Below are 25,326 nucleotides of genomic sequence, written 5' to 3' on the forward strand. Positions count from 1 at the left end.
GACGTAAGAATTAGACTGCACCCTAAACACATTCAATTTGCATTCCAGATTTAAATTTCTACAAGCAGATTTAAGGGAGAGGCTCCTTATCAAAACCCTGAATCAGATAGCTCAGGGCTGCGGGGGTCGGGGGTAGTATGGAGGGGGAATAACCTAAGCCTGGGTTTAAAATTTAGCTCCAACCCCCAACTTAGGGGTTTCAAACACAGCCAAGGAAGAACCAGCCGTCGCCCCTCAGGCGATGCGCCCGTGAGTGGCTGGTTCCTAGAAAACAGGAGACGCGGAGGCTGTGCGCCCGAGATGGAGAGCGGGAGCGAAAGTGGAACCAGGCTGCGTCCCCAGTGTGGGAACTTCCTTACGAAAGGACTCAGAACCGAGCTTCGGGGCGGTGCTTCCCCCGGTCTCCACCCGCCGCCCGGAAGCGGAAGCGACAGCGGAAGCCGAGGTGAGCGCTCAGAGCTGTGGAGTTTCAGCGCCGCTTTCTGGGAGAGAGTCGGGAGTCCGGGTACCCGCTGGATTTTGTGTCCAAGGTGAGGAATACTGAAATCTCCCCACTTTCATGCCAGCACATATAAAACGCTTTTATCGGACTTTCTATTACTGTCATGCCGTCCCACCGTTCTCGGTGGTGGTTTGGCTGAGCCGCGGGAGAATGTGGAGGGAAGGCGAGGCCCAGAGCCAGCGGCCCGACCACGGTGCGCACGGCCCAGCCCTCCGGCGCTCACTGGGCAGTGCGGACTCCTGGGCCCCGCCCCCGGCATGTGGGCACCAGGCCTGAGCGCCAGGGCCAACCTCCACCCGCCCCCTGGACGTCTGCGGCCGACTTTTCCGAGGCTGGGAAGGCGCACTCAGATTTCTCAGACTTGGGCTCCTCAGCTGCACGACATGTTTGTCGACTCTTGAACACGGGTTGGGGGATGCCGGCCCGTCCCCCCAGTCAAACATCGCATATACTGTGTTTTTTGGACTATAAGATGCACCCCCCCCAAATTTGGGAGGAAATGGGGGGTGCGTCTCATAGTCCGAATGTAGCGTTCCTGGCTTGCTGTGTGCCGGCGGGGTCGCCACTGCAGGAAGCCGGCGGCGATGGCAGGACTGGGATGATGCTGCGGGCCCTGGGCTGGGAGGTGGGGGTGTCCGGGCCGTGCGTGAAGCAAGGGAGGCAGGTGCGGAGTCCCCGCTGTGGCATACTAGAGTGCTAGGGAGGAGAGTACAGGCCGTGCGGGCACGTTAGGAGAAGAAAGCCCGCAGCGCTTGTACGTGCCTCCATCACGTGACTGGCGGGTCCTCCATTAACATCAACACCGGCAAATTCCACCGCAGGGTCCCCTGTCAACGTGGCCCTGCAGCTGTTGCTAAACCACAACTCCCAGCATGCTGGGACAGGTTGGGATGATGGGAGCTGTGACGGGATGATCTGGCAACAGCTGCAGAGCCACACAGGTTGTGCAACACCGCTGTCCCCACACAGGAGTGTTGCGCAACCTGTGGCCCTCCAGCAGCAGATCCCCCATCACAGTGCGCCATCCGCTGATGGTCTCAGCTGCAGTGCCCCAGGAACTATGAAGGACACAGGGCTGACAGTTCTGCCATTACTGTATTTTGTTTTAGAAAGATAACATAGCGTTCCCGTAGTCTCCTGTTGAATCTACCGTAATTGTGGAAAGATGTCAAAGCAGAAAAGGATTTCCTATAAAATCCCTTTTAAACTGGAGGTAGTGAAGTACGCCAAAGAACATGGGAACAGAGCAGCAGAGAGGCACTTTGGGCCACCTCCAACCGAAAAAATGATTCGGGAATGGAGGAAACAGGAGGATCAACTGCAAAAAACAGACAAAACGAAACAGTGTTTTCGTGGGCATGCTGCGAAATGGCCACAGTTGGAAGCGGATGTGAAAGAGTGGATCACACGTCACAGGAACAATGGCTTTTCAGTATCTACGAAAATGATCATATGTGAAGCCAAACGTCTTGCTGCAGAGAAAGGCATTGAGGACTTCACTGGGTCACCATCATGGTGCCACAGGTTTATGAAGAGATGTGGCCTCCCTGTGCACACCAAAACTAGGATTGCACAGACGATGCCTATGGAATATGAATCCAAGATTGTGTCTTTTCACAAATTTGTACTGGATGCAAGAAAGAAAAATGGATTTTAAATAAGCCAGATTGGGAACGTGGATGAAGCCCCATTAACCTCTGATGTTCTATCAAACAAGACTGTTGATGGGAAAGGTGCCAAAACCATAACTGTGAAAACCTCAGGGCATGATAAAACCCATTACACAGTTGTGTTGTCCTGCCGTGTAGATGGCACCAAACTGCCACTGATGCTGGTTTCCAAGAGAAAAAACCTGCCAAAAGAGGCCATCCCAAGAGGAGTTATTCTTCATGTTGACAACGAAGGATGGATGGACAAAAATGGCATGAAGATATGGATAGAAAAGGTGTGGTCCAAACGTCCTGGAGGGCTTCTGAAAATACCTGCTCTCTCAGTGCTTGACCAGTTTAGAGCACATATCACTGAAGTCACAAAAGAGATTTAAACAAGAGAAAACCCATCTGGCCGTAATTCCTGGGGGGCTTACCAGCCAGTCTGTACCTTTGGGCATTTCCATCAACAAGCCATTTAAAGTTTTCATGGGAGAAGAGTGGAATGAATGGATGGCTGGTGGAGACCGTGACCTGACACCAACTGGACGAATGAAGAGGCCCACGATTACCCGAGTTTGTGAGTGGGTGAAAACCTCATGCAGTCAGTTAAGGATGAAACTGGTGTGAGGTCCTTCAAAAATGTGGCATCAGCAATGCCTTACATGGCTCTGAAGGTGGCATCCTCTATGAACAGAGTGAAGACAGTGAGACTAGTGATTCTGAGGAACTGAGCTTCATAAATGTAGACAGTGGTGACGAGGGTTTCTCGGGGTTCCCTGATGATTAGAGGAGCTTCGGTACTTAAAGCTTAAAGTCAGTGTAATGGTTGTTAATGCTGCTATTGAGTTCTGTTTACATTTACATTGGTGAAATAATATGTTGTTAAATATTTTACCACATTTTTTGCTTCAAATTTTTCCCCCCATTTTCCTCCTCTAAAACTTAGGTGTGTCTTAGGTCTGAAAAAACACGGTAACTTTTAAGCCCCCAAACTTAACTCTGTCAGTATCTGCTGGGGATTTGTTTGAGGCCCCCCTGTGGATACCAAAATCTGTGGATGCCCAAGTCCCCTGTATAAAATGGTGTAAAACAATGCATACATTTGGCCCACCACATCCACGGAACTCCCATCTGTGAATGGAAATAGTACCGGTATTTCCCGAGGAGGGAAAAACTGAAAAGAAGTGGCCAAGCGTGGGCTGTTCAAGTAAGTGAACTAGGCCAGCCACCACGTGTCTGACCTTGTGAGCCTTGTGCGTGCAGGAAGTGCCCTTCCGCTGTAAAGAGTGGGAGGAGGCGAGTGGGTGCACGTTCCCAAGGGTAGTTAATGGGGGGAGGGTGCCCCTAGTCCTAATGTCCCCAATGGGGACTGCATAGTCAACAAGATGCTGGTGACAGGCTCCCATCTGAAGTGGGAAATGCCCATTTCCCACCAATGAGCTGCAAGCCCACCTTTCTATGCTGCTGTTAGGAAATTGCTCCCCAGGCTCCTTGCCCTCCAGCCTCAGCCAGGTCTGGCCGATGGAGGGGACGAGGGGGAGACTGGAAGGGGAAGGCAGAAGATACTGACTTGGGAAAAGTCCAAGGCCAGCAGCAGCGGCACTGGCTGAGGCACAGGCCCTGTGCTGTGTCCGCATAAGCACCAGCTGTGCCTGGCTCCTTCCCCATTGGGCTGCGCCTCCCTTGGAAGTCCGAGTTCCCTCCAGGTTGTACCTTTTCTGAGATCTGAGCACCCACCACAGGGCACTCAGAGCTCTCGGGTTCTGGTAATATCACCTGCTCCTATCATTCCCCCTGGGAAGCCTCTGCTTCCCACACTGAACTTCAGGGACACCTTGGGGGCCCCTTCTTGCTCACTCGGCCCCCCCCAAACTCTCCAACCCCCACCCAGCCGCTGTCCATCGCAATCAATGCCCTATGTTCTGCTTGGAATACTTGGTGGGCTGTGGTTCCCAGACTGGATGCTGCATCACACAGTCCGTCTTCTCAGCCATGAAGGCAGGACTGTGCTGTACCTCTGCAGGCCTTGCCCCCTACCTAGTTCATACTAGTTCATTGCTAAAGATTTGCTCAATTAATTAACTAGCCTCGAGTCCATGACAGAGTTAAAATTGAAGATTTAATGAATCTTCGATGGAAAAGATTATTTCAGTACACAAACGCACTGTCAGTATTGTTGCTAGAAATCAAGAAATGCCAATTATTGATCATGAGATTCTTTCAAGAAAGCTGCTGTTTTGAAATGCATATGAACATATACTGAAATATACATGGGAAATGCATAAAGCTTGGGTGACTGGCGCCATGAATTTCCACCCATTTCCTTCAGCTCTGTCCCACTCTTCTTACCCCTTTAACCCTAATATCCTCAGCTACTGTCACGGGGATGCAACTGTGTCCCCAGAAAAAGGCTTTGTTGAAGTCCTAGCCCTCAGCCCCTCAGGATATGACTGTTTGGAAACAGATATGTGTGTCTGTAACCAAGATACAGCGAGGCAGTGGGGGTGGCTAGTCCAGTCAGACTGGTGCTGTTACCGAGGGGAGACCTGGAGACAGACGGAAGGCCCGGTAAACACAGCTGTGCGATGATGGAGCCGGAGATTGGAGTGGTGTGTCTACAAGCCAAGAATGGCAAGCACTTAGGAAGAGGGGAGGAAGGACTCCAGAGTGGTCGGAGGGAGAGTGGCCCTCCCACTGTGCTTCAGACTGCAGTTCACAGCCGGGGACAATCCGTCTGTTTAGAGCCGCCCAGTCCGTGGGCGTTTGCCATGGCAGCCCCACGAAATGTATACAAGCGCTGCAGGGCATGCATTTTACTTACTTGTCCGACCTGATCCCCCAGCCTTCTGTCCCTTTGGTCTGTACTGTCCTAGTGGCCCGAACCGAGTGGATGTGCACTGCTCTGCAGTGCAGAGCAGACACGCCCATGTTAGCGAGCCTGGGGCCAGGCGCAGAGCTGGCTGGTGTTGGCCACCAACAGAAAACATGACTCACAGCAGCTGTGAACAAATGCAGATTTACTTTTTCACATGGAAGCCCTGCGGTTGGCAGTTCAGGCTGGAGCAGCACCCCAGCCCTGTGAGAAGGGCTGTACCCAGCTGGCCTCTGAGGTCCCAGGGGGCCTCCCCAGTTTCAGAGACACCACCCTCCCACAGAGGAGGGGGCGGTGGCTAAGCATCTGCCACCGCCTGATGTGGTTACCGAAAACCTCCGCAGCTGATGCCGCAGGCATCTCCTCCCCCACCCAGAAGGAGCGGGGAGGTTCAGCTGAGTTTTCAGCCTTAAAGCCAAGGCCATGGAAGAGGAGGAAGGCGAGGGAGCAGTGTCAAGACGGGCCACCACTGGCCAAGCTCTGCCTTAGTGGCGCTGTGGCTCACGCAGAGAAAAAATGCGTCACTGAAGGTGCTGCTGGCACAATGGGCTGGACATCAGCATGGAGGGGACAACCAGACCTCGACATCACTCCCCACACGGAAATGAACTCCCAATACGCTAAATGCTGAATCTGAAAAGCAAAATGTAAGCACTTGGGGGGGCGAAATCTTTGGAAAAGATGAGTGAGTGGCACTAAAACGTACCGCACATTGTTAGAACAGCAGAGACAAGCACGCTGGGAGACGTCTGCAAAGCACCTGACACAGGAACGAGGGGCAGAACCAGCGTCCCTCACAGGAAAGACAAATGCCATCTTTGGGGATACCCGGGTCCTCAACCTGACTAGTAGAGAAATGCAAATTAAAACTTAGGCCCTGGCTGGTGTAGCTCAGTGGACTGAGTGCAGGCCTGCGAACCAAAGGGTTGCGGGTTCAATTCCCAGTCAAGGTGCCTGCCTGTGTTGCATGCCAGGTCCTCAGTAGGGGACGTGTGAGGCAACCACGTATTGATGTTTCTCTCTCTCTTTCTCCCTCTGCCTCTCTAAATTAAAAAAAAAAAAAAAACACACAACTTTGGCACTCATCAGACTGTCAAAAACAAGCACTCTGACAGTATGTGCTAAGCAGTGGGCGGAGCGGGTCTCAGTAGCCAAGGCGCAGGCAGACTGGGTAACACCCACCTTGAGAACCTTCAGACACCCAATTAAGCCAAAGGCACATGGCTGCAACAGCGCCATCCCTGCACTCTGCGCGCGAGGATGGGCCCTGGTGTGCAGAGCAGCGCTGGGTCTGAGGACAGAGCCTGGAAACCATCTGGATGTCAGCCGTGCAGACTGGCCACGGGAGTCTGCTCACATTACAACTTGAGCATGTCACACAGGCCTCAGTGCTGTTTTAAAAGCTGAGGAATACTCTGTGTACATACCGTTATTTGTAATTTTTTAGGATGCAACAAAATTCCATGTACTAAGGGACACACACCTCCATGCTAACATTTTAAAATAAGATTTATTTATCTTTAGAGGGGAAGGGAAGGAGAGAGGGAGAGAAACATCAATGTATGGTTGCCTTTTGTTTGTCCCCTGCTGGGAACTGGCCTGCAGGGAACTGGCCTGCAACCCAGGCATGTGCCCTGACTGGGAATCGAACCGTGATTGTCTGGTTCGCAGGCCCGCGCTCAATCCACTGAGCCACAACAGCCAGGGCCATGCTAACATTTTTAAGAAACATACCACATGCCCACCAGTAGACGAGTGGATCAAAAAACTGGGGTGCATTTACACAATGGAATACTGCGCAGCAGAAAGAACTCCTACCTTTGGTGACAGCATCGCAATCCCTGTGAGGACAGGCAGGCGGGCCGGAACACTGGTCCTCGAGCCACGCGCCATGAGAGAGACCCTGGCAGCCGAGCACCCGTGGGCACTGACCCCCTGCCTGGCCGCAGGTCTGACAGCTTCCAGCTCTCGAGCTGGTACCCTGGTCAGCACCACCTGGGGGTCCTTTCAAAGCCACTGTGCCCAGGTCCCACCGGCTTCTCACACCAGAACAGAAGCAGGCAGCTCGCCTTGGTTCTCCAGATGACTCCACTGCATGGTGAAGGTGAGAGCTGCAAAGATGCCCAACTGCCTCATGATTTGGGGATTTGGGACAGCCAAATCAGAGACAAAAATGAAAGCTGAAGCACAGCCAGCGTGGTGCTGACGATGACGCGCCGTGGCAGCTGTGCGGAGCTGCTGCGAGTCGGTTTGGACACGGCACCCCCAATAGGAGGTAGAGGGTGGGGCGGCCTGCCCTAGTGGGTCTCCGGCGCCTGTGTGGCCGAGTAGTGCCGTGGAGCGAAATGAGCTACCACGTGTCAGCCGCTCAGAGCCACGGCCAGTGCACGAAAGCACTCAGGGTTCGCTGCTTTTCAGGTAAAGAAACTTTTCGGGGACAGGGCCCCAAGTGTCTCAGTCACAAGGACCCTGTTCACTCTCACGGCTCCGTGAGCAGGCTCCCAGGCCCGTGACCAAGATGCCAGTCCGGCTTCCCAGTCACCGTGAGCCTGTGGGCAATCTGCAACATGGGACCCGTGACACACAGTGGATGGCATGGTTCCCAGCAGGCCAGCAAAGGGCTCCAGAGCGAGGCTGAGGCAGAGTGAGGCTGACGCCCACCCTCTCCTCCTCCACTGCCCACTGTCGACGACGGGAGCCCGACTGGCAGCACACACCACAGAAGGCCTGGCTGCGGCGACAGGAAGACAGGGTTGCTTTTGCTTTTAACTTGGAGACTCAGATGTTCTGGAGCTGCGGGTGTGAAGACACCGAAGGCGGCTCTGGACCAGGCGGCATTCCAAGGTGGGCCTGCTGGTCAGGACGGGAGGACTGGCGGCAGGGGCAGGCTGTGGTCTGGGTGCCGAGAGTCACGAAGATGCCACATGGTGGCACTTCCTGTCAGCTGCTGGCTTTCTTCCACCTCTTGTGATACCTCCAACCCTTCAACGCACCCCAAAGGGAATACCACTACTGACCCTAGCCTGCCCCCTACCCCTAATCCCTCCCCCCACCAGACCCTTTCACCTAGAGACCCAGAGCACATGGTGTGGTGGCGGGCATGGGAACAGAGCACCTATCCCCATGACCCCGTGCTACAAGACACTGGGCAAGCTTTGCTGACAGGAGAGCTGTGTCCCCCCAGGAACTGGGGGCATGGCACCTGCCCCAGGGCATGAGGCTGGACGTGGGAAGCCCAGCTCTGGGGCAGGTGTGTGAAGAAACAACCTCCCCTGGGCCTCAGCAAACTGCTCCCCCAGCCTCACTCCAGGGTCTGCCTTGGGGAGATCAGAGGCAGACTCGGCCCCGGCCCCCCACTTGACCTCTTCTGCCACACTCAGCACAAAACGGAAGCACCGCGTGTGTCCTTAGCACCCACCCATGCGGCTGGGGAGCCTCTGGTGTTCAGCTGCAACCCCCCCCACCAGGGCCTCAGCCCAGCTCCAGGGCAGACCCAGGCAGCTCCCAAGGCGCTAGGCACAGCAGGGGCCTCTGTCTCCAGAGGGGGGCGCCAAACCCTGCTCCCCGGCCCTGCAGCCTGTCCCTGCTGGGCAAGAAGCAAAATGTACGAAAATACTTTAATTATTTCTTTGAAACCGTTAAGAAATAAGATCATCTTGTTTTTCTTTTACAATCTCAGTAAAAAAAAAAAAAAAAGTTCACATTAGTGCTGGAGGCCAAAGCCGGGCCCCGAGCCAGGCACCGGCCACTCAGTAGAAACGCTTGTTGCGCTCCTGCCGCCTCTGGAACACCACGGCCCCCACCACGGCGCACACGACGATGCCCAGGAGCGCACACAGCAGCAGCAGGAACACCCGCCACCCCGTTAGGGGCCCGCTGCGGAAGTTCCCCGTCGGGTCGTCCACGTTGTCTGTGGGAGAAGATGGGGGGGGGGGGGCCCTGAGGCGGTGGTCCTGGCAAAGCCCCACCCCCTATGGGAGCTGTGGCTGCCCACACTGCACCAGCGAGGGGTGGGCAGGGGGTGACCCCAGCGATCCCAGAGATTGAGGCCTGGGTGCCTCGCTGCGGCAGGGAGCCAGTGGACACTGGATTCCTGGGCTCCATGAGAGCACACTCTGCCTGAGAAGCCCAGGACCTGCTTTCACAGGCCCGCCCTACACCGGTGCAGAGGGCTGAGCGCTGCATCTGCAGAAAGGCAGCCCCAGCGAACACTGCCCTGACTCACACCTGGAAGCACCTGGCGGCTCCAACAGGTCCCAGGTCCCTACCCTGTCCTACTCTGGCCTCACCACGCAGCTGCCTGCTAGCCCTGTCAGTGGCCCTGACGAATGCCAGGCCTAGAACGCCAGCCACGAGCCCACCAACACCCTCCCTCCCCGCAGGCCTGCGGTGCCACCCTGTACAGTGACGGTTGTGGCCGCTGACAGAGCCAGAGGCGCCCAGGGTTCCCAAGGCCCCTGCGTCCCCTTCCCCACTTCAGTCACTACAGTGAGCCCTGGGGCAGCGCCCAGCACACAGCTAACACCGAACGGGGACTCTGGCCCTCACTGCTGGAGGGGCGAATGGGGCAGTCGGTCTGAAAATGGGTCAGTCCCTGCTTGGCCGAGCAGGTGGGGTTGCTGGGTTGGTCTGAGCGACAAGGGCTCTGAGCCCTCAGCAGCTAGAAACCCCTAGTCCAAAGTGGTAAGCTCGTGGCCTAAGGCAAATGTTTGACTCACGAAACATTTAAAAGTAACTGGAACCTTAAAGTGAGCTGTCACAGAAAACACGGGGTCTGTTTCAGGTCACACCATTCGGCTCACAGCTGACCACAGGCTGGGCCGAGGGCTGCTCCAAGCACAGGGGCCGCCCTCTGTGAGGGCAAAGCCGTGGCTACTGAGTGCTCTGAGAAGAGCCCAGACGTTGGAGTTTTGCAAAAAACTCAACTGCAAATCCTGCTCTATCCCCTTGTAGCTGAGAAAACTAGAGGATCGGTTCCTTTGGTCAGTGGTAGGACCTACCTCCCAGCCATTCGCTGAGGTCACACACGTGCACTGCCAGTGCCCTGCACAACACCCCCACCGACAAACCAGCCCCTGCCCTCGGCCCGGCACCGACCGTGGGAGGGAGCAGGATGCGGTGCTGCCACACTGCTCGTCGGCATGGCCTGCTGGTCCCAGAGCCCAGGCCGCAAGCACAGCCGGACCCGCAATGGCAGGGGCGCCGCAGGCACACACCACACCAGCCTTGGCCCGGCCCCAGCCCCATGTAGGCCAAGTGGGGGACCCCCAAACACAAACCTTTGGGTGACTTGAGGAAATTGACACTGGGCTCGATCTTGGTCCAGTCGATGTTGTCCTCGTCAGGGGTGTGCTCTACCATCAGCTGGAACAGCTTCATGGAGATGATGTCGTGATTGTCTGCAGGACCGAGCGCCAGCAGGTGAGGGCCCTGAGCCTGCCTCGGGCACATGGCCCATGCCTCGCTCTGCCATGTACAGTGGCCAGGTCCCCAGGGACAGCCCACTCCCACCCAGCTGCGGGCTCAGCCCTGATGCACAGTCAGCAACTGCCCCTGAGGCGCGGGGAAGGCCCAGTGTGAACAGATCAAACAGGAAAGACCCTCTGCTCAACAGCCACCAACCACGCATTTCTGAGACCGGGAGGCCAAGGCTCCCAACCGATAAGCCGAGGCTCCCGGCCAAGAGGCAGGTCCCGACCATCAGCCCTGCTGACTGACCGGACTCTGGGAATGGCCTGGAAAGGGGGAGCCAAAGAGCAAGAGCCCAGCGGCACCTGACAGCCGGTGCGCACAGCCCCCAGAGGCCCAGGACGCACCCAGCCCGCAGTCAAACTGCGGCGCCCATCTGCGCTCTGCCGCTGCTGGGCATGAACATGGAGAAACCCCTTCACCGCTCACACTCCCAATGGTCCCCATTAGGTGGGAAGGGAGACAGGCCACTAGCCACCCAAGCACACATCACGTGACTTCCCAGACAGCATGCAGGCACCTGGGGTGGTGTGTACAATTTTAAACAAGGGAATCGGGGAAGACCCCACTGAGGAACTGACATCTGGGCAAGACATGAGGATGAGAGTGAGACATGGGCACAGAGGCCCAAGCAAGAGGCCTCGGTGCCCGAGCAGCTTGAGCCAGCACAACCAAGGGGCAGGGAGCAGAGCTCCAGAGGCAGCGGGGTGGCAAGGGGCCAGCACAAGGGCCCCACAGGCCATGGCTAGGTTGGTGGTGGCCTTGACTCTGAACAAGCAGGGAGCCACTGCAGTGCTCTGAGCAGAGAGAGACTGCCAGGGGCTGGAGAGCCCCAGAGAGGGGGTCACGTGGGGGCTCCTGCAGCTGTCCAAGTGAGGGAAGGTGGTGGCCGGACCCCCCAGGGATTGAGGGAGGGGCGAGAGTGAGAGAGGGGTCTGCTCCACTGTGGAGATGAAGCTGGAGGGGCATGTGAGACAGAAGGGAAGTCCAGAATGATAGTAAGGTTTTTAGAATGAGCAACTTGAAAAACAGAGGTTTCATTTATGTCTTAGCAAGATGTGGTCGTCAGCTGTGGGCATGCAAAGGCTGAGACACCTGCAGGGCGGCCAAGTGGAGATGCTGAGTGGGTCGGTGATGACATGGGACTGCAGGCAGAGATCTGGGGTCTGAGGGTCCAGTTCAAAGCCGCCTACAGTGAGGGCCAGACGGCCGAGCTGCTCATGGGCTGAGCCCTGGGCGAGCCACAGCAGAGCTGACATGAAGAGAAAGCGAGCAGGCGAGCGTGGAGCCGATGTAGGAAGTCTGAGAAGGAAAGTGACCAGCTGTGCCACAAGCCTGGCAGACCAGGGAAGGTCATGGCTAAGACTCAATACCCTGTGCAGGCCACTCACCAGACAGGTCACCGGTGCCAGCTGAGGCCCCAAAGTAGTAGCCGGTAGGAAGGCGCACTCCCGTGATGTCGATGCAGTTCTTCCACTCGTTCTTGTCCTCCAGGTCAGTCATCACCTGCAGCCGACCAGCAGGTGATGCGCCACAGGCCCAGCCTGCCCATCTTCCCACAGAGCCTGTCCGGCCAGGGACACCCCGCCCCACCCTCCCCACTGCCGCCCACTCACCGTCAGGCGGCCCCGGGAGTAGCGCACGGCTAGAAAGGTGTCATGGTCACGGTTGCGGAAGTCGGCTGTGCAGCCTGCCAGCTCAGTCCATCGGCCATCCTTGCTGTGGTCGTAGGACAGGGAGCCATTGTTCACCATCACCGAGATGTACGGGAACACGCGCTGAGACCGAGACACCAGTTACTCCGAAGCCGTCCCAGCCTGCGGAGTGGCAGGCCCCACCCCAACCAGCCTCCCAGGCCCTCCTGCCCTGAGGCACAGGAGGGAGCAGGGCCCTACCTCCGTGGTCTCATCATTGGGGTATGTGTCCAGGAAAATGGCTAAGCCGTGGAAGTTGTCTTTGCTTCCAAAAACAGGCCCTGGGTTGAGAAAGAGCCACTGCAGTCATGGGGAATTGGGGGCGTGCCCTGGCTAACCCGAAGGCCAAAGTAGTGCCAGTGGGGGTGGGAGTGGGGGACGAGATACGGCAGCCTGCTGTTGAGCACCCGGTCTCTAAAGGAAAAGCCTACAGGTGGGCTCGGGTGAGGACAGAGCCTGAAGCTCTGGGACGCCAGGGACAGAGCCGGCCCTGTGCTCTGAGTGTGCAGATGAGAGGGAGCCCAGCCTGTAAAGACTGGGAAGCCCTGTCCTCCTACCTGAGGGAGGTCCAGAGAGGAGGCACTTTCAACTGTAAGGGCCACGTACAATCCTCCTTGCTTCTACTTTTTAAAAATAACACTCTGAAGTGGGGAAGGCCATTCTTCACTGGTGCACAACAGCAGACCACCATGGGGCCCCTCCTCTTCTCCAGGGGACCACCACCCCCAGCCAACCCGAGGCCCCAGGGCCCCCCAAAGAAGAGCAGCAGCAGCCTAACGGGGGCGTGGAGAGCGGAGCGCACGCGGGGCGTGGCCCTACCATGCACAAGGCGGTCCCGTGTGTACCACAGGGCGATGCCGTCTCCGTGGAGGTTCTTCTTCCCGGTGCCGTGCACTTTGAAGTGGACGTGCATCTCCCAGTCCTTGAGGAAGCAAGGCTGCAGAGGTGGGGGGCAGAGGGCTGCTCTGAGCTCTGGGCCTTCCTGCCAGCTAGGGGCGAGCCGGCCCAGACCCTGCTGTTGTAGACCACTCTGCCTAGTTTTAGGAATTGTACCTCGACCCCTTGTGGCTAAGGGCAAGAGACGACCTTTGGAAAGCCAGCAGCAGGAAACAAAGCATGTCTCTAGCAGCAAATGCTGCCTCAGTTCCTCTCCCTGCCCCCAAAATTTGGTCGGACGTCAATGACAGGTAAGACCCCTCACAGCGGGGGGCAACCTAAGCCAGACTCGATCACTTGGAAGGCCTTCATGGAAGGACTCCGGGGGCTGCAACAAAGAGCAATGGACTCTCGTCCCCTGGCTTTGCCAAAGCCCAAGTCCCCATGTTCTCTGGGAGAAGCACTTCCTGGCTCTAATCCCCTTAAGCCTGAATACCTGTTGGGGAGAGGTGCAGCTCCTTGCCTTGCTAGAGCATGTCCTGGGGAAAAATCTGGCATTACAAAATGCTGATAAACCTGTGAAATCTGCTCTGCTCGGAGTGCTTTCATTCATGTGATAAGGGTCCAAGAGGAAATGAGTATGTCTCCCAAAGTTTCTGCAACTCTCTTCCTGACACACTGTCAGACACTAAGCCCTCAGATTGCTTTGAAGTGTTATCTACTGTTTGATCCTTGCCGCCGCCCTGTATTCCTGTGTATTACGACCCAATAAAAGGCTATGGATGAGGGCTCTCAAGGCCTTTTTCTCCTTGGAGAAAATGGCCGCTGCTGGCCTTTGCCTCCCCTGAGAAACTGGCCACAGCCCACTCCTCCTCCCCAAACAGATCCAGCATGTCTCGGTCATTATTCATTCTCGTGTCCTCAGAGGGACTCGCGAAGAAGTCGCTCCCACACTGCTGCACAGAGACCAGGCCCTCCCCAGAGGGGGCCAGGCATCCGGGCACGAGCACCACGGGCCAGCAGACCCTCCAGCTTCCTCAGCAGGAGAGAGCAGGGGCTGCTGGGCCTCCCGGGGAAGGAGGGAAGGCCGCACAGGATCCCAAGGCTGCCTGAAGCCCAGAACCCATCTGGCCCGGCACCCGCCTTCCTGACTTTGATTCACGTTCCTCAAAACCAGCCAACCCCACCCAGGGTGGGGTTTTCTATCCATCCCAGTGCCCCTGCCCTGGGTTCTTGTGGAAGGATCGCTATCCCCTCTTGAGCCACATATTTACAGAAGAAAAAACACATTCAGAGACACAACTAGAGCCCACAGCAGGCGGGGCAGCCTTGTATCACACCCAGGCCTGTCTGAGGCAGAAACCTGTGCTGTCTTCCATCCCTCCCACAGCCTGCGAACTGCGTCAGCTCCTCTCCAGCCTCCCACCTCCACTATCTTCCCTTCTAACCGATGTCCCAAACTGAGGGACTCAAACCTGGGTCTGGCTGACTGCAAACCCTCTCGGCAAGCAGTGTACACCCTGACTCCTGCAGCCCCAACCTGCCCCAGCAGGGTGACAGCAGCAGGGCAGGGGCAGGAGGGCCACACCCCCGGAGCCTCCGGGCTACAGTGACCTGAGGGAAGGCAGATGCTCCCTGGCATCAGGAACACCAGGGGCGGGGCTGAGCACTACTGCGGCCAGGGAGGGGGCCTGGCCTCACCCACCAGGAAGCTGCTCAAGAAAACTACAGCTGACACATCCTTTGAAAAGAACCCAGGAGCAGAAGTCTGCAGATGGGTATGTGGGCCAGCGATTAAACACAGGCCCATCAGACAGGCGAAGGAAAACAGATACTGTTGACCTGTCTGACTGGCAACTATTAAAGAGATCACTAACACCCCATGGAGAAGGATGGAAGCAACGCTCTCAGCCAGCGGGACTGTGAGCGCTCCCTCCCTCCTCCCTGGGGCAGTTTGGCTGTTGCAGCCTTTTAATAGGAGCGGCAGAGCCACACACACTTACACTTACTGCAAAACAGCACCCGAGCCATGCTCCCATTTGAAAAAGAATAGGACTGACACACGCAGGGAAAGGAAAAACGAGAGGACTACAAGGAGCCAGCCTGAGCACACGTGCCTCTGGGCGGGAATGTCTACTTACTTTCTTTTTTTTTTCAGAGTGTATAATCCTTTTTATTGATATATTGCTGAATTCTGTTTTGTTTTTTTTTTTTTTTAAGATTTTATTTATTTATCTTTAGAGGGGAAGGGGGGAAGGAGAGAGGGAGAGAAACATCAATGTATGGTTGCCTTTTGTGCGTCCCCTGCTGGGAACTGACCTGCAGGGAACCGGCCTGCAACCCAGGCATGTGCCCTGACTGGGAATCGAACTGCGATCGTGTGGTTCGCAAGCCCACGCTCAAACCACTGAGCTACACCAGCCAGGGCTGTTTGTTTTTTAAATATATATTTTATTGATTATGCCATTTCAGTTGTCCTATTTCCCTTCATTCCCCTCCACCCTGCACACCCTCCCCCACCATCCCCCCTTTAGTTTATGTCCACGTGTCACAAGTTCTTTAGATTCCATATTTCCCATACTATTCTTGCCCTCCCCCCTGTCTATTTTCTACCTACCGTCTATGCTTATTCTCTGTACCTTCTCCCCCCTTCTCCCCCTACTCCCCTGTTGCTAACCCTCCATGTGATCTTCATTTCTATGGTTCCACTCCTGATCTAGCTGTCCTCTAGATTGCTTTTGTTTTAGGTGTGGTGGTTAGTAACTGTGAGTTTGCTGTCCTTTCACTGTTCATCTTTTTTATCTTCTTTTTCTTAGATAAGTCCCTTTAACATTTCATATAATATGGGCTTGGTGATGATGAACTCCTTGAATTTGACCTTATCCGAGAAGCACTTTATCTGCCCTTCCATTCTAAATGAAAGTTTTGCTGGGTAGAGCAATCTTGGTTGTAGATCTTTGGATTTCATGACTTGGAATACCTCTTTCCAGCCCCTTCTTGCCTGTAAGGTCTCTTTTGAGAAATCAGCTGACAGTCTGATGGGAACTCCTTTGTAGGTGACTGTCCCCTTATCTCTTGCTGCTTCTAGGATTCTCTCCCTCATTTTCATCTTGGCTAATGTAATGATGGTGTGCCTTGGTGTGTTCCTTCTTGGGTCCAACTTCTTTGGGACTCTCTGAGCTTCCTGGATTTCCTGGAAGTCTATTGCCTTTGCCAGATTGGGAAAGTTCTCCTTTATTATTTGTTCAAATAAGTTTTCCACTGGTGGCTGTTCCTCTTCCCCTTCTGGTACCCCTATATTTTGGATGTTGGAACTTTAAAGATGTCCTGGAGGTTCCTAAGCCTCTCCTCATTTTTTTGAATTTTAGTTGCTTCATACTTTTCTGTTTGGTCATTTTTTTCTTCCTCCTGGTCCATTCCCTTGATTTGAGTCCCAGTTTCCTTTCCATCACTATTGGTTTCCTGTGCATTTCCCTTCATTTCGATTAGTTTAGCCTTCATTTGCTCCTCTAATTTGTGACTAAAACCAACCAGTTCTGTGAGCATCCTGATCACCAGTGTTTTGAACTGTGCATCTGATAGGTTGGCTATTTGTTGGTCGCTTAGAATTATTGGTTCTGGGGCTTTGAGCTGTCCTTGAGCCATAATGTTTTGGTCTGTTCACACCTGTTTCATATGAGGGGCAGAGCCCTAGGTGTTCACCAAGGCGGGGCAACCCAGTTGCTGGGTTGTGATGCTGTATGTGGGGGAGGGGTCAGAGAGGGGCAATAGCGGTTTCCTCTGCTGCTTCCTGCCACTGGGGCCTGTGCAGTCTGTCTCACTGCTCGCTCCTTCACCTGGTTTATCTGCAGGCGAATGTGTGACTGCAGTCAGCCAGCCGTCTTACGCCCTCACTGGGTCTGCCCATTGCCACCCCTTGCCTGGGATCTGCCCACTGCTGCCTGTACAACTGGGTCCATCTGGCCGATTTTTCCTGCCCGACCCCGCTCTGCCAGCCACTGGCCCCGCCCCTCTTTCCGGTCTGGCCGAAGGGTTCATTGTTGTCGGACTTCCGTACGGTAAAATTTTCTGTGCTTTGTTTGCATTTTTGTTACTAAAACTTTGTTGTCTTTAAACTTGGTTGTGCAAGGAGGCACAGTGTTTCTATCTACACCTCCATCTTGGCCACGGAATGTCTACTTTCTATTTTGACTTTTGTGTAGTGAGTGTGCTGCCTCTATAACCAAAAAATACTCAAAAACAAAGACCTTTCCATCCCGTCATAGAAAAATGGCCTTGTGCACTTGTGAGTTCAGCACGCCCAGCAGATGGGACCCAGCCTGGCCCAGAGCACACAGCGCCAGCAGGCACCTGCGAGGCAGCTCGCCATTCTTGTGAAATCGGCCTTCCCGGTTCTCGACAGTTCACTGGCCCTGGGAAATGTGCCGATTCCAGGGGGTGAGTGACAGGGATGAGCACCAGCTCTCAAGGACAGACAGACAAGAAATCCGAGTCCAGAGCCTGCTTAGCGGGTGTAGCACCCTGCTTCATGTTGGGACCGTGAAGACAGTAAAGCCAAAAATAAGGGTGAAGGAGAAGGGCCCTCCCAAGGACTGCATCCCAGCTGAGTCCTCTCGATCCCTGAAATCTGACTAGAGACTCCTCCAGGCCTCATATTACAAAGACAATGTCCGGCACACAATGAAAATACCAGGCACGTGAAAAGACAAGACATGAACAAAAATCAGAGGGAGGGAGGGAGGGAGGGAGGAGGCTCATGGGAACCCGAGATATCAGCCGTGCACACAACTGGTTTGCCATGCTCGAGGATGTAAGAGACAAGACTGAGAATTTTGGCAAATAACTAAAGTTTTTTAGAACTATAAAAATTCCAGAACAAAAATATAATAACTGAAATTGACAATGTAACGGGTAGGTTTTACATTAGATTTAAAAACAGATGAGGAGAGAATTAGTAAACTCCAGTCCAGTCCAGTAAAAATACCCAGATTTAGCAGAAAGAGCAGAAGTCTGGCCGATGCAAAACACTGAGTTAAGAGGCAGAGGAAGGAGCGAGACAGTCTGACAGGTGCCCAGCCTTCCCGGTCTCCGGGCAGCACAGGAAGAGCTGTCATCTTGGGCCACACATTAAACACACAAACACTAACAAAAACTGACGAACAAAAAAAAGTTTTAAGTAAATGTACGGTTTTGCGTTGGGCGGCATTCACAGCCATCCTGGGCCGCGGATGGACACCCCTGGAGACGTGTGTAATTGGAGTTTCAGAATGAAGAGCAAAAGAATAGGGCAAAGAAAAAAGCGAAGGGATGTCTAACACTTACTAAAATGGATTCAAAGACAGTATTACACAAATCTTAAGTTTTACAAAGCAAAAGAAACAAAAAGAAAACAAGGAAAAAAAAAACCTATACTTTAGGAAGGACAAAAAAGGAGGAAGAAAACAAAGAAAGCGACCAGAAGAAAAAAGACTACCTTCCTTCTTTTGTGAAAGTATTGAGTGACCCCGCGAGAGTGCGACCCCGTGACTCAGCACTGACATTGAGAAAAACAAGATGCAGGAGAGAGCTGAAGACTGTTTCATTCTAACAGTAATATCCATCCAGATGGGGGGGGGCAGCTTCCTGAGATGCATTTCAATAAACTTTCACTTTTCTATAATAATTATTCGAGCACTGCGTAACGTGTAGCGCGCTCACTTTGACCTGTAGTACACTGACACTAATCCCAAGGAACCCCACAAGGTTACACCGTGTAAATCAGTGCGCACACGTTAGCCACAAGGCAGAGGTCCTCCGTCGGCAAACACACCACATCAGGGCAGCACTTCGCATTGGGAAATGAAACGAGTTCAGTAAAGAACTGTCATACGATCTGGGTTGACTCACAGTGTTTAAAAGAAAGAGTGGACATCAAATCTCAAATATTTGGATTCCACCGACTACAATGACTACACTTTAAAGTGTTACTTTAAAATGGCAATATTTAAAATATGTCAGAAACCAGGTCTCTTACAAATATTTAAACTTAGGCCACCTGTTCACGAAGGGAAGGGCAGCTACGCGCAGACCAACACCAGTGCAGACGGCCCGGAGACCGGCTGCAGCCACCACACCAGTCCCGTGGGCCGCCCCGTGCCCCGGCCGCCGGACACTTGGAGCTCCAGCCCTTCGCCAGACTGCCCGCCCTGCGCCGCAGCAGGCCTGAGCCCCATCTCTGCTCAACACGGCAGATCCTCAGTAGTGTTTGCTCATTGGCTGCCTCTCCCAGAGAGAGTGTGTAGTGGCGACAAGAAAAAGTCCAGAAAACATCTCTCAAGCCCAGTGCAGGAAGAGGTGGCTCTTGGGAAACACTGGGCAGAAAATTCTAAGAGTTCTAAGCAATGTCTTTCGGAAACTGCAGGAAACACTCCAACCCTTTGGGAACATCTGTAGAGCCAAACAGCAAAGGTCCCTGGAGCTGAATGGGTAGGTGGGAGGAAGCAATTCAATAAATCAAGTGCAGAACCCTGCCAGCCCTGTGACAGTGTCACACCACTGACAACACCAACCACCCACGACCTACAACCACAATCATTACTTGTGACTGGACCCAATTTCCAACAGTCCCAGCACTATTGGTACCGTACTTTAAAAAAAAGCCTTAATGCTAAACTAAACTCATTTCCATAGGAAATGTAAGGCTACACTGTCATTTTGTAAAAGACTATTTATTTTTAGAGAAGAGGAAGAGAGGGAGAAAGAAAGGAAGAGAAGCATCATTGTGAGAAACACTTGCCTCTCGCACACACTCCGACCAGGATTGAACCCACAACCCAGGCACGTGCCCTGACTGGGAATCAAACCAGTGACCTTTTGCTTTGTGGGATGACACCCAACCAACCGAGTCACGCTGACCAGGGTTCATTTTTTAAAATTATCTGAAAGTGCTAAGGCAGAATAATGTGACAGAATGTGACTCAAGGGAGTTCTTTTATTGAAGGCCTCTCAGTGGGTGGCACTGAGCTGAGACTTAACAGATGAGAAGGAACCAAGCAGGCAGGACGGGCCAAGAGGCAGAGTCCCAGAGTGGGGCAACCGCATGGGCAAAGATCCTGAGACAAAGTATCCTGAACAAAGTCAACAGGGCAGATGCCTGGCAGTCCCCAGCACCAGGGGACAGAATGTGTGTGCAAGTCACATTTATCTCTTCACAGGAGACCCCAGACTCGAAGAAGCATAGTGAAAGCTTAGCAGAGGAACCCGGGGCACCCCTAGCAATAACGAGAGGAGAAGCCAAGGGGACAAGCACATGAGGCAACATGAGACGTGTGGGCCCCCAGAAGTGAATGGGGATGTCAACCAGAAGGGACCAAGAGGAGGGTGAAGGAGAAAACCAGGACAACGACCGACACCGCAGGCACGGGAAAAGCTGGGGCCAGGCTGGATGAAGCAGGAGCGGGCCCCACCCCAAGTGGCGACCCAGCCCCAAATTACCCCCCTTACACCTTGTCCTGGCCTAGATTTCCCTAGTGTGAAGTATATGTAGCAAGTGACTTTGGCCACTGCTCATGTGTGACATTCCAGTGATATCTGGGGCTCCCAGACCTCTGGAGCAGAGGTCACAGAAACTAAATCTGTCCACAAGTCTATACAACTAACGACAAGACCCTCAGGCACTAGGGGAGGGAACTGAGTCTGCAAGTACTTCTAAGGGGCACCTTCACCGTCCAGGGGGAGGTCAAGCGTAGCAAGTGAACTGCTGGGCTTGGAGACCAGAGAGCTGAGAGTTCAGATTCTGTTTATGCTGAATTATTCCCTGTCTGTATTAACTCTACACAAAGCCACAGCTGCCACCCATCTGGAACAACCCCTTCGAGAACATAACGCAGTAAGGCGTGTTCAAGTCAGGGCATAACACACGGCAAAACACCCGATAAAGGCCCTGTTTCCATTTATCGCACATTTGAGAGGGTTCAATCCAGACAGCCTGACAGCCCCACTAAACTCTGAGCCTTAGCTCCTTAGTCAGCAAAATGGAAATAACATCCCTTCCTTCACATGGGTTTTGAAAAGGGGGTAAAGTGTCAAGCACAACTCCCGACACAAAATAACTTCAACAGCCATTGCCTGTTATTACCACTGGATGGGACCAAGACGGGGAAGGGGCAGGGGAGGGAGGGGCAAGCCTTCAAACCAAACTCCGGTCTGGGCTGCAGCCGGGAGTAGTGGCTTTCTTAAGGGTACGCCTGGCGTCCGGGGAACCACTCACCTGGTGATTCCAGATAGAGCCTTCTTTGCTGCGCTCATCAGGGGTCAGACGCACGTACTGGCTTGTGAGTATAGTGCTGCCTTGGAAGTCCCAGAGGGGCATGGAGCTGGAACCGACCCCTGTGGGCAGAGTGACGGGCACAGACAGGTGGGTAACAGGCCTTGACAGGACTGGCCTTGCCAGAGGCAGGAAACCCAGAGAGCTGCCCCGCTCGGGAGAAAAGGCACTGCCTTTCCTAACCCGGTGCAACCTCTCCTGCGCCCCGCACTGATCCCGCCCCAGGCCTCACCTTGGTAGGGCTTAATAAGCGAATGCTCTCGCTTGAGGTGTTCACTATTGCCGTCAGTTATATCCGCAGCCACCGACCCCAGCAACAGGATAAGAAGTAGAGGTGTCGTGGGGCCAGGGCCGGGGCCGGGAAGCCCAGGACTCCCCGGGCACCGCCGGCCCCAGCCCCAACGCCAAATCCAGTCTTCAGCCGCCATTCCCCGTTCCTCTCCGCCACTTCCGTTCTAGCACTTCCGCCTTCCGGTGTCCCATATAATGGCCTCCGGCCGGAAACACCCCCGCCCCAACCTAGATCACTTGGTGTTAAAGCAAAGCTTCACAGCAGGAGACGGCGGTTTTATTTGCTGAGCGGCCCCCATCCTGATCAAATGTAGTTCCACACTTTCTTGGCTCCCCCGACGCACCTGTCAGCCTGCCTAAGCAACGGGTTCTTATGAGCCACAACCAATCACGGAACAGCACGTTAGGACTGCAAGCCAATAGGGAACAGAGGGATGGTTTTAGTCGGTGGTTGAATGAATGCAGTCAGCGAAGCGAGGCGTGCTGGAACTTGTAGTTTTGGTGGGGTGCCCGCGCAGGCCGGACGGGCGAAGATTACACTGCCCTGGGCCTCTGACTACTGATCACTTCCTTGAAGTAATTTTCCCAGTCCGAGAGCAAATGATCTTTAATTCGAAGGCGAAGACCTGAATTCCAACTGCCGCGCCACCTCGGACTCCCTGGGTGGCCTCTAGTGTGCTTTAGCTGGTTCTGGCTTAACTCCCTGCAGCTTCACGCCCTTGTAGACTTAGAATTTACCAGTGACTTTAGGGTGTCCACTTCTCCCAGCTCCTTAGGCCCAGTCTCGGTTAAGCGGACAGCAGGCCTGGACCCCGACTCGAGACCCCAGTGATGTTTGGAACCCATGCAGAACCAAACTAGTCGTAGTGCCTGCCTGGCTCAGCGAGAAGAGTACATTAAAGGTGCAGAGTACATTTTGGTTTACTGGCCGTGAACCAAAAGTAGAAAATTGGTGTTATTCGCAGCCAAATACAGCTCCAAGTGACACCAGAGGCTCCCTGACCTCTGGAGCAGAGGTCGCAGCAACTAAATCTGCCCACCAGTCCATATGACTGACTAATACAGCCAAATCCAGCTTTGTTTTTACCTGCTCTTTTTAATAAGTGATTTTTAATGCTCTTTTAATAAGTGATTTAACTAGCGATATATTTAAATCAGGACTCTTTAAGTTCATATTAGAAAGAAAATTTTTAGTTTCTCTGGAAAAAATTGGAAGATCCAACCAAACTAAACCCACTGGCCGCCCCCTACAAACGCCTTCCTCTTCTAAGCTAGTAAACACTCTACATGCTGACCACTAATTTAACCCTCCTGTCTGGCCCCTCTAGACATTTGAATTAATGACCCCTGTTATAGATCACAGGGCAGGATCTTCATTGGTTGCTCCTTTATTAAATTTTAAGAAGCTTCCCTTTTTAATTAATCAACTTATTCAGGATTAAGTGATGAGAGGTCTTTTCTGGGTCATTTTTTTTTTTAAGATTTTATTTCTTTTTTAGAAAGGGGCAGGGAAGGAGAGAGGGAGGGAAACATCACTGTGTGGTTGCCTCTCTGGGCCCCCTACTGGGAATCTATCTGGCCTGCAACCCAGGCATGTGTCCTGACTGGAAATGGAACCGGCAACCCTTTGATATGCAGGCTGGCACTCAACCACTGAGTCACACCAGCCAGGGCTGGGTGGTATATTTTTAATGAGCTTTTTTATTTATAGCTGAACAAGCGAGGACATGAACATTGGACTAGATAGATCTCCATGAGGGCTGGGATTTATTGTCAGCTGTGCTCACTACTGAATCCCAAGCATCTAGAACAGTACTTGACACATAGGAGGTGATTAATAAGTAATTGGTGAAAGAATGACTATTTGTTCTAGAACCTGGAATCAAGTCATAAAGAATGAGTAATTTACCAAAAAGGAGAACAGGAAATGCGAAGGCGGGGTGCCTGAAAGTATAAGGAGGCCAGGCAGCTTGGAATGGCTAAACGGTGATGGGCAAGAGTGTGGCTGAGGCCAGGCCTCAGAGGGCCTTCAATTCCCAGCTGAGGAACATGACTTTTTTCCAGAAGGCAATGGAATGGTTTTAAGTGTGGGACTGGCCAATGTGGATTTCTCTTGCTATGGAGAGAAGAGCCTGGAGCCAGGTGACAGGTGGGTTGCCTGAATGGGAGGGCATTAGGACCAGATGAGAGAGGGCAAGGCCCGGGCCAGTGTGGTCTCCACGGGGAATGGGAATTGGAAGTCCCACAGGAAGACTAGACATCAGTAAGTGATCCCCTGTGGAAAGCCAGAGACAAAGAAGTTGAGAACAGTGTTCTGCAGAGTGGGGGTGCCCCACCATGCCCATGGAGTGGAGAAAAGTAGATAAGGGCTAAGAGGTGGGAAGTTCCAGGGTCTCCTGGGGCCCCTGGGGTGAAGATGTGGTCAGAGGTGAAACTAGCATCCACGCAGACAGATAGGGAGAGGCATCTCCTTAGTAGCCAGAGGATGACCTTGGGAGGGGGTCCCAGGCAGAGCATGTGATTGGGTCTTTTCAGGAATGAAGGTGAACTGCTAGCACCTGGGCTGGTGGCGGCCCAGGCCCAACTCCTGGCACCCCAAGCACACGTGTTCACAGCTTAGCAGATTTCTAACTTGCTGTGTAACCTTGGGCAACTCACATCTCTCTGAGTCTCAGTCTCCTAAGTTGTAAAATGGGAATAATGAGAACCAATCACAAGGAGATTGTAAGGATCAAATGAGGTCAGTTCAGGAGAAAACCCTGTAAACTGAAAGCCCCCTCCGAAGCCCAGGCCCAGAGCCATGGCATAGGAGACAGGCAGGCAGTCTCCACTCGTGTCACATACGCTCCAGCCCCTCACAGGTGCAGTCACACTGTCAGGTATTAAAACCACCATGGGCAATGCTCCAGGCCCCAAAGCAACCCCTCATACACATTCAAGTCTGAATGAATCTCTCTGTCTGGGTGGCCCGGAGCAAGGTGTCTGGACGGAAGTGAGTCAGGGCTGGAGGAAGAGGTGATTTAACTAGGGCAATGCTAGTTGCTATAACAAATAAACCCTAATGTGTGTAATGGCTTCAAGTTTCTTTCTTGCTCATATACAACAGCCCAAGGCTGCTGTTTCTGGTTGATGGGTGGCTTGTCTTCAAGCACTAAATGCAGAGACCCAGGTGTCTTCCCTGTCGTGGCTCCACAGTCTCCCTACAGCCTCATTATCTTCTGCAGCCAGCCAGCTGAAGGGGAAAGAGAACGCCCAGAGCATGTACTACTTCCAGGTGTTGGTCCAGAAACAGCACCATTCCATTCACGTTCGATTGGTGGGAGCTAGCCACGTGGCCACACATGACTGCAGGGACCCTGGGACATTAAAGTTTAGCCATGTGCCCAGGAAGAAAAGAACATGAATTTGTGATGAAGAATAAGTCTCTGCCACCAAAATTTTTAGATCACAGCCCTAAAAGGGGGCAGGGTATAGAGGGTAGAATGTGGAAAAGGGGGTGTCACCTTTCCCCTGTGGAGAGAGGGGCCCAAACTGGAGTTGAGGGCCCTGAGTCCATACACACAGTAGAGGGAACACGCATGTGTAAGGAAGAGGAGAACTGAGGGCTCTGGCTGAGGGGCCCGGGTTCCCCTGGGACTGGCCGCGCTGAGCCCAGGGTGCCACTC

General features: G+C 53.7%; 1 protein-coding gene and 1 long non-coding RNA gene across 3 annotated transcripts; one reads left to right on the forward strand and one right to left on the reverse strand.

The window, feature by feature from the left end:
- Window positions 1-201: 201 nt before the first annotated feature.
- On the forward strand, window positions 202-3,048 carry LOC128627128 (uncharacterized). Its single transcript, XR_008391240.1, has 2 exons — window positions 202-530; window positions 1,612-3,048. It is a non-coding gene; the product is annotated as an uncharacterized LOC128627128 (long non-coding RNA).
- Window positions 3,049-5,165: 2,117 nt separating this feature from the next.
- On the reverse strand, window positions 5,166-21,989 carry LMAN2 (lectin, mannose binding 2). Of its 2 annotated transcripts, none has more exons than XM_037126418.2 (8): window positions 21,603-21,989; window positions 21,314-21,432; window positions 13,009-13,126; window positions 12,391-12,470; window positions 12,112-12,273; window positions 11,887-12,001; window positions 10,306-10,425; window positions 5,166-5,659 (listed from the first exon to the last, which is right to left on the reverse strand). In XM_037126418.2, the coding sequence occupies exons 1-8, from the start codon at window positions 21,796-21,798 to the stop codon at window positions 5,583-5,585; spliced, it is 987 nt and encodes a 328-aa protein (XP_036982313.2). In that variant the 5' UTR covers window positions 21,799-21,989; the 3' UTR covers window positions 5,166-5,582. The 2 variants fall into 2 exon arrangements, with proteins under 2 accessions (XP_036982313.2, XP_036982312.1); XM_037126417.2 differs by lacking the exon at window positions 5,166-5,659 and adding an exon at window positions 8,630-8,936 and having other exon boundaries at window positions 21,603-21,985.
- Between the last annotated feature and the right edge of the window lie 3,337 nt (window positions 21,990-25,326).

Source organism: Artibeus jamaicensis, unplaced genomic scaffold, assembly GCF_021234435.1.
Source record: "Artibeus jamaicensis isolate MK-2021 breed Jamaican fruit bat unplaced genomic scaffold, CSHL_Jam_final contig_1085, whole genome shotgun sequence".
NCBI classification, from domain to species: domain Eukaryota; kingdom Metazoa; phylum Chordata; class Mammalia; order Chiroptera; family Phyllostomidae; genus Artibeus; species Artibeus jamaicensis.

Excerpts from the sequence above, each read along its gene's own strand:
- LMAN2 (XM_037126417.2), bottom strand. The coding sequence starts at position 21,798 with ATGGCGGCTGAAGACTGGATTTGGCGTTGGGGCTGGGGCCGGCGGTGC. Across the intron at positions 13,127-21,313 it reads GCTCTATCTGGAATCACCAG|CCTTGCTTCCTCAAGGACTG; the intron begins GTGAGTGGTTCC and ends CCACCTCTGCAG. Across the intron at positions 10,426-11,886 it reads TGGCACCGGTGACCTGTCTG|ACAATCACGACATCATCTCC; the intron begins GTGAGTGGCCTG and ends TCGGTCCTGCAG.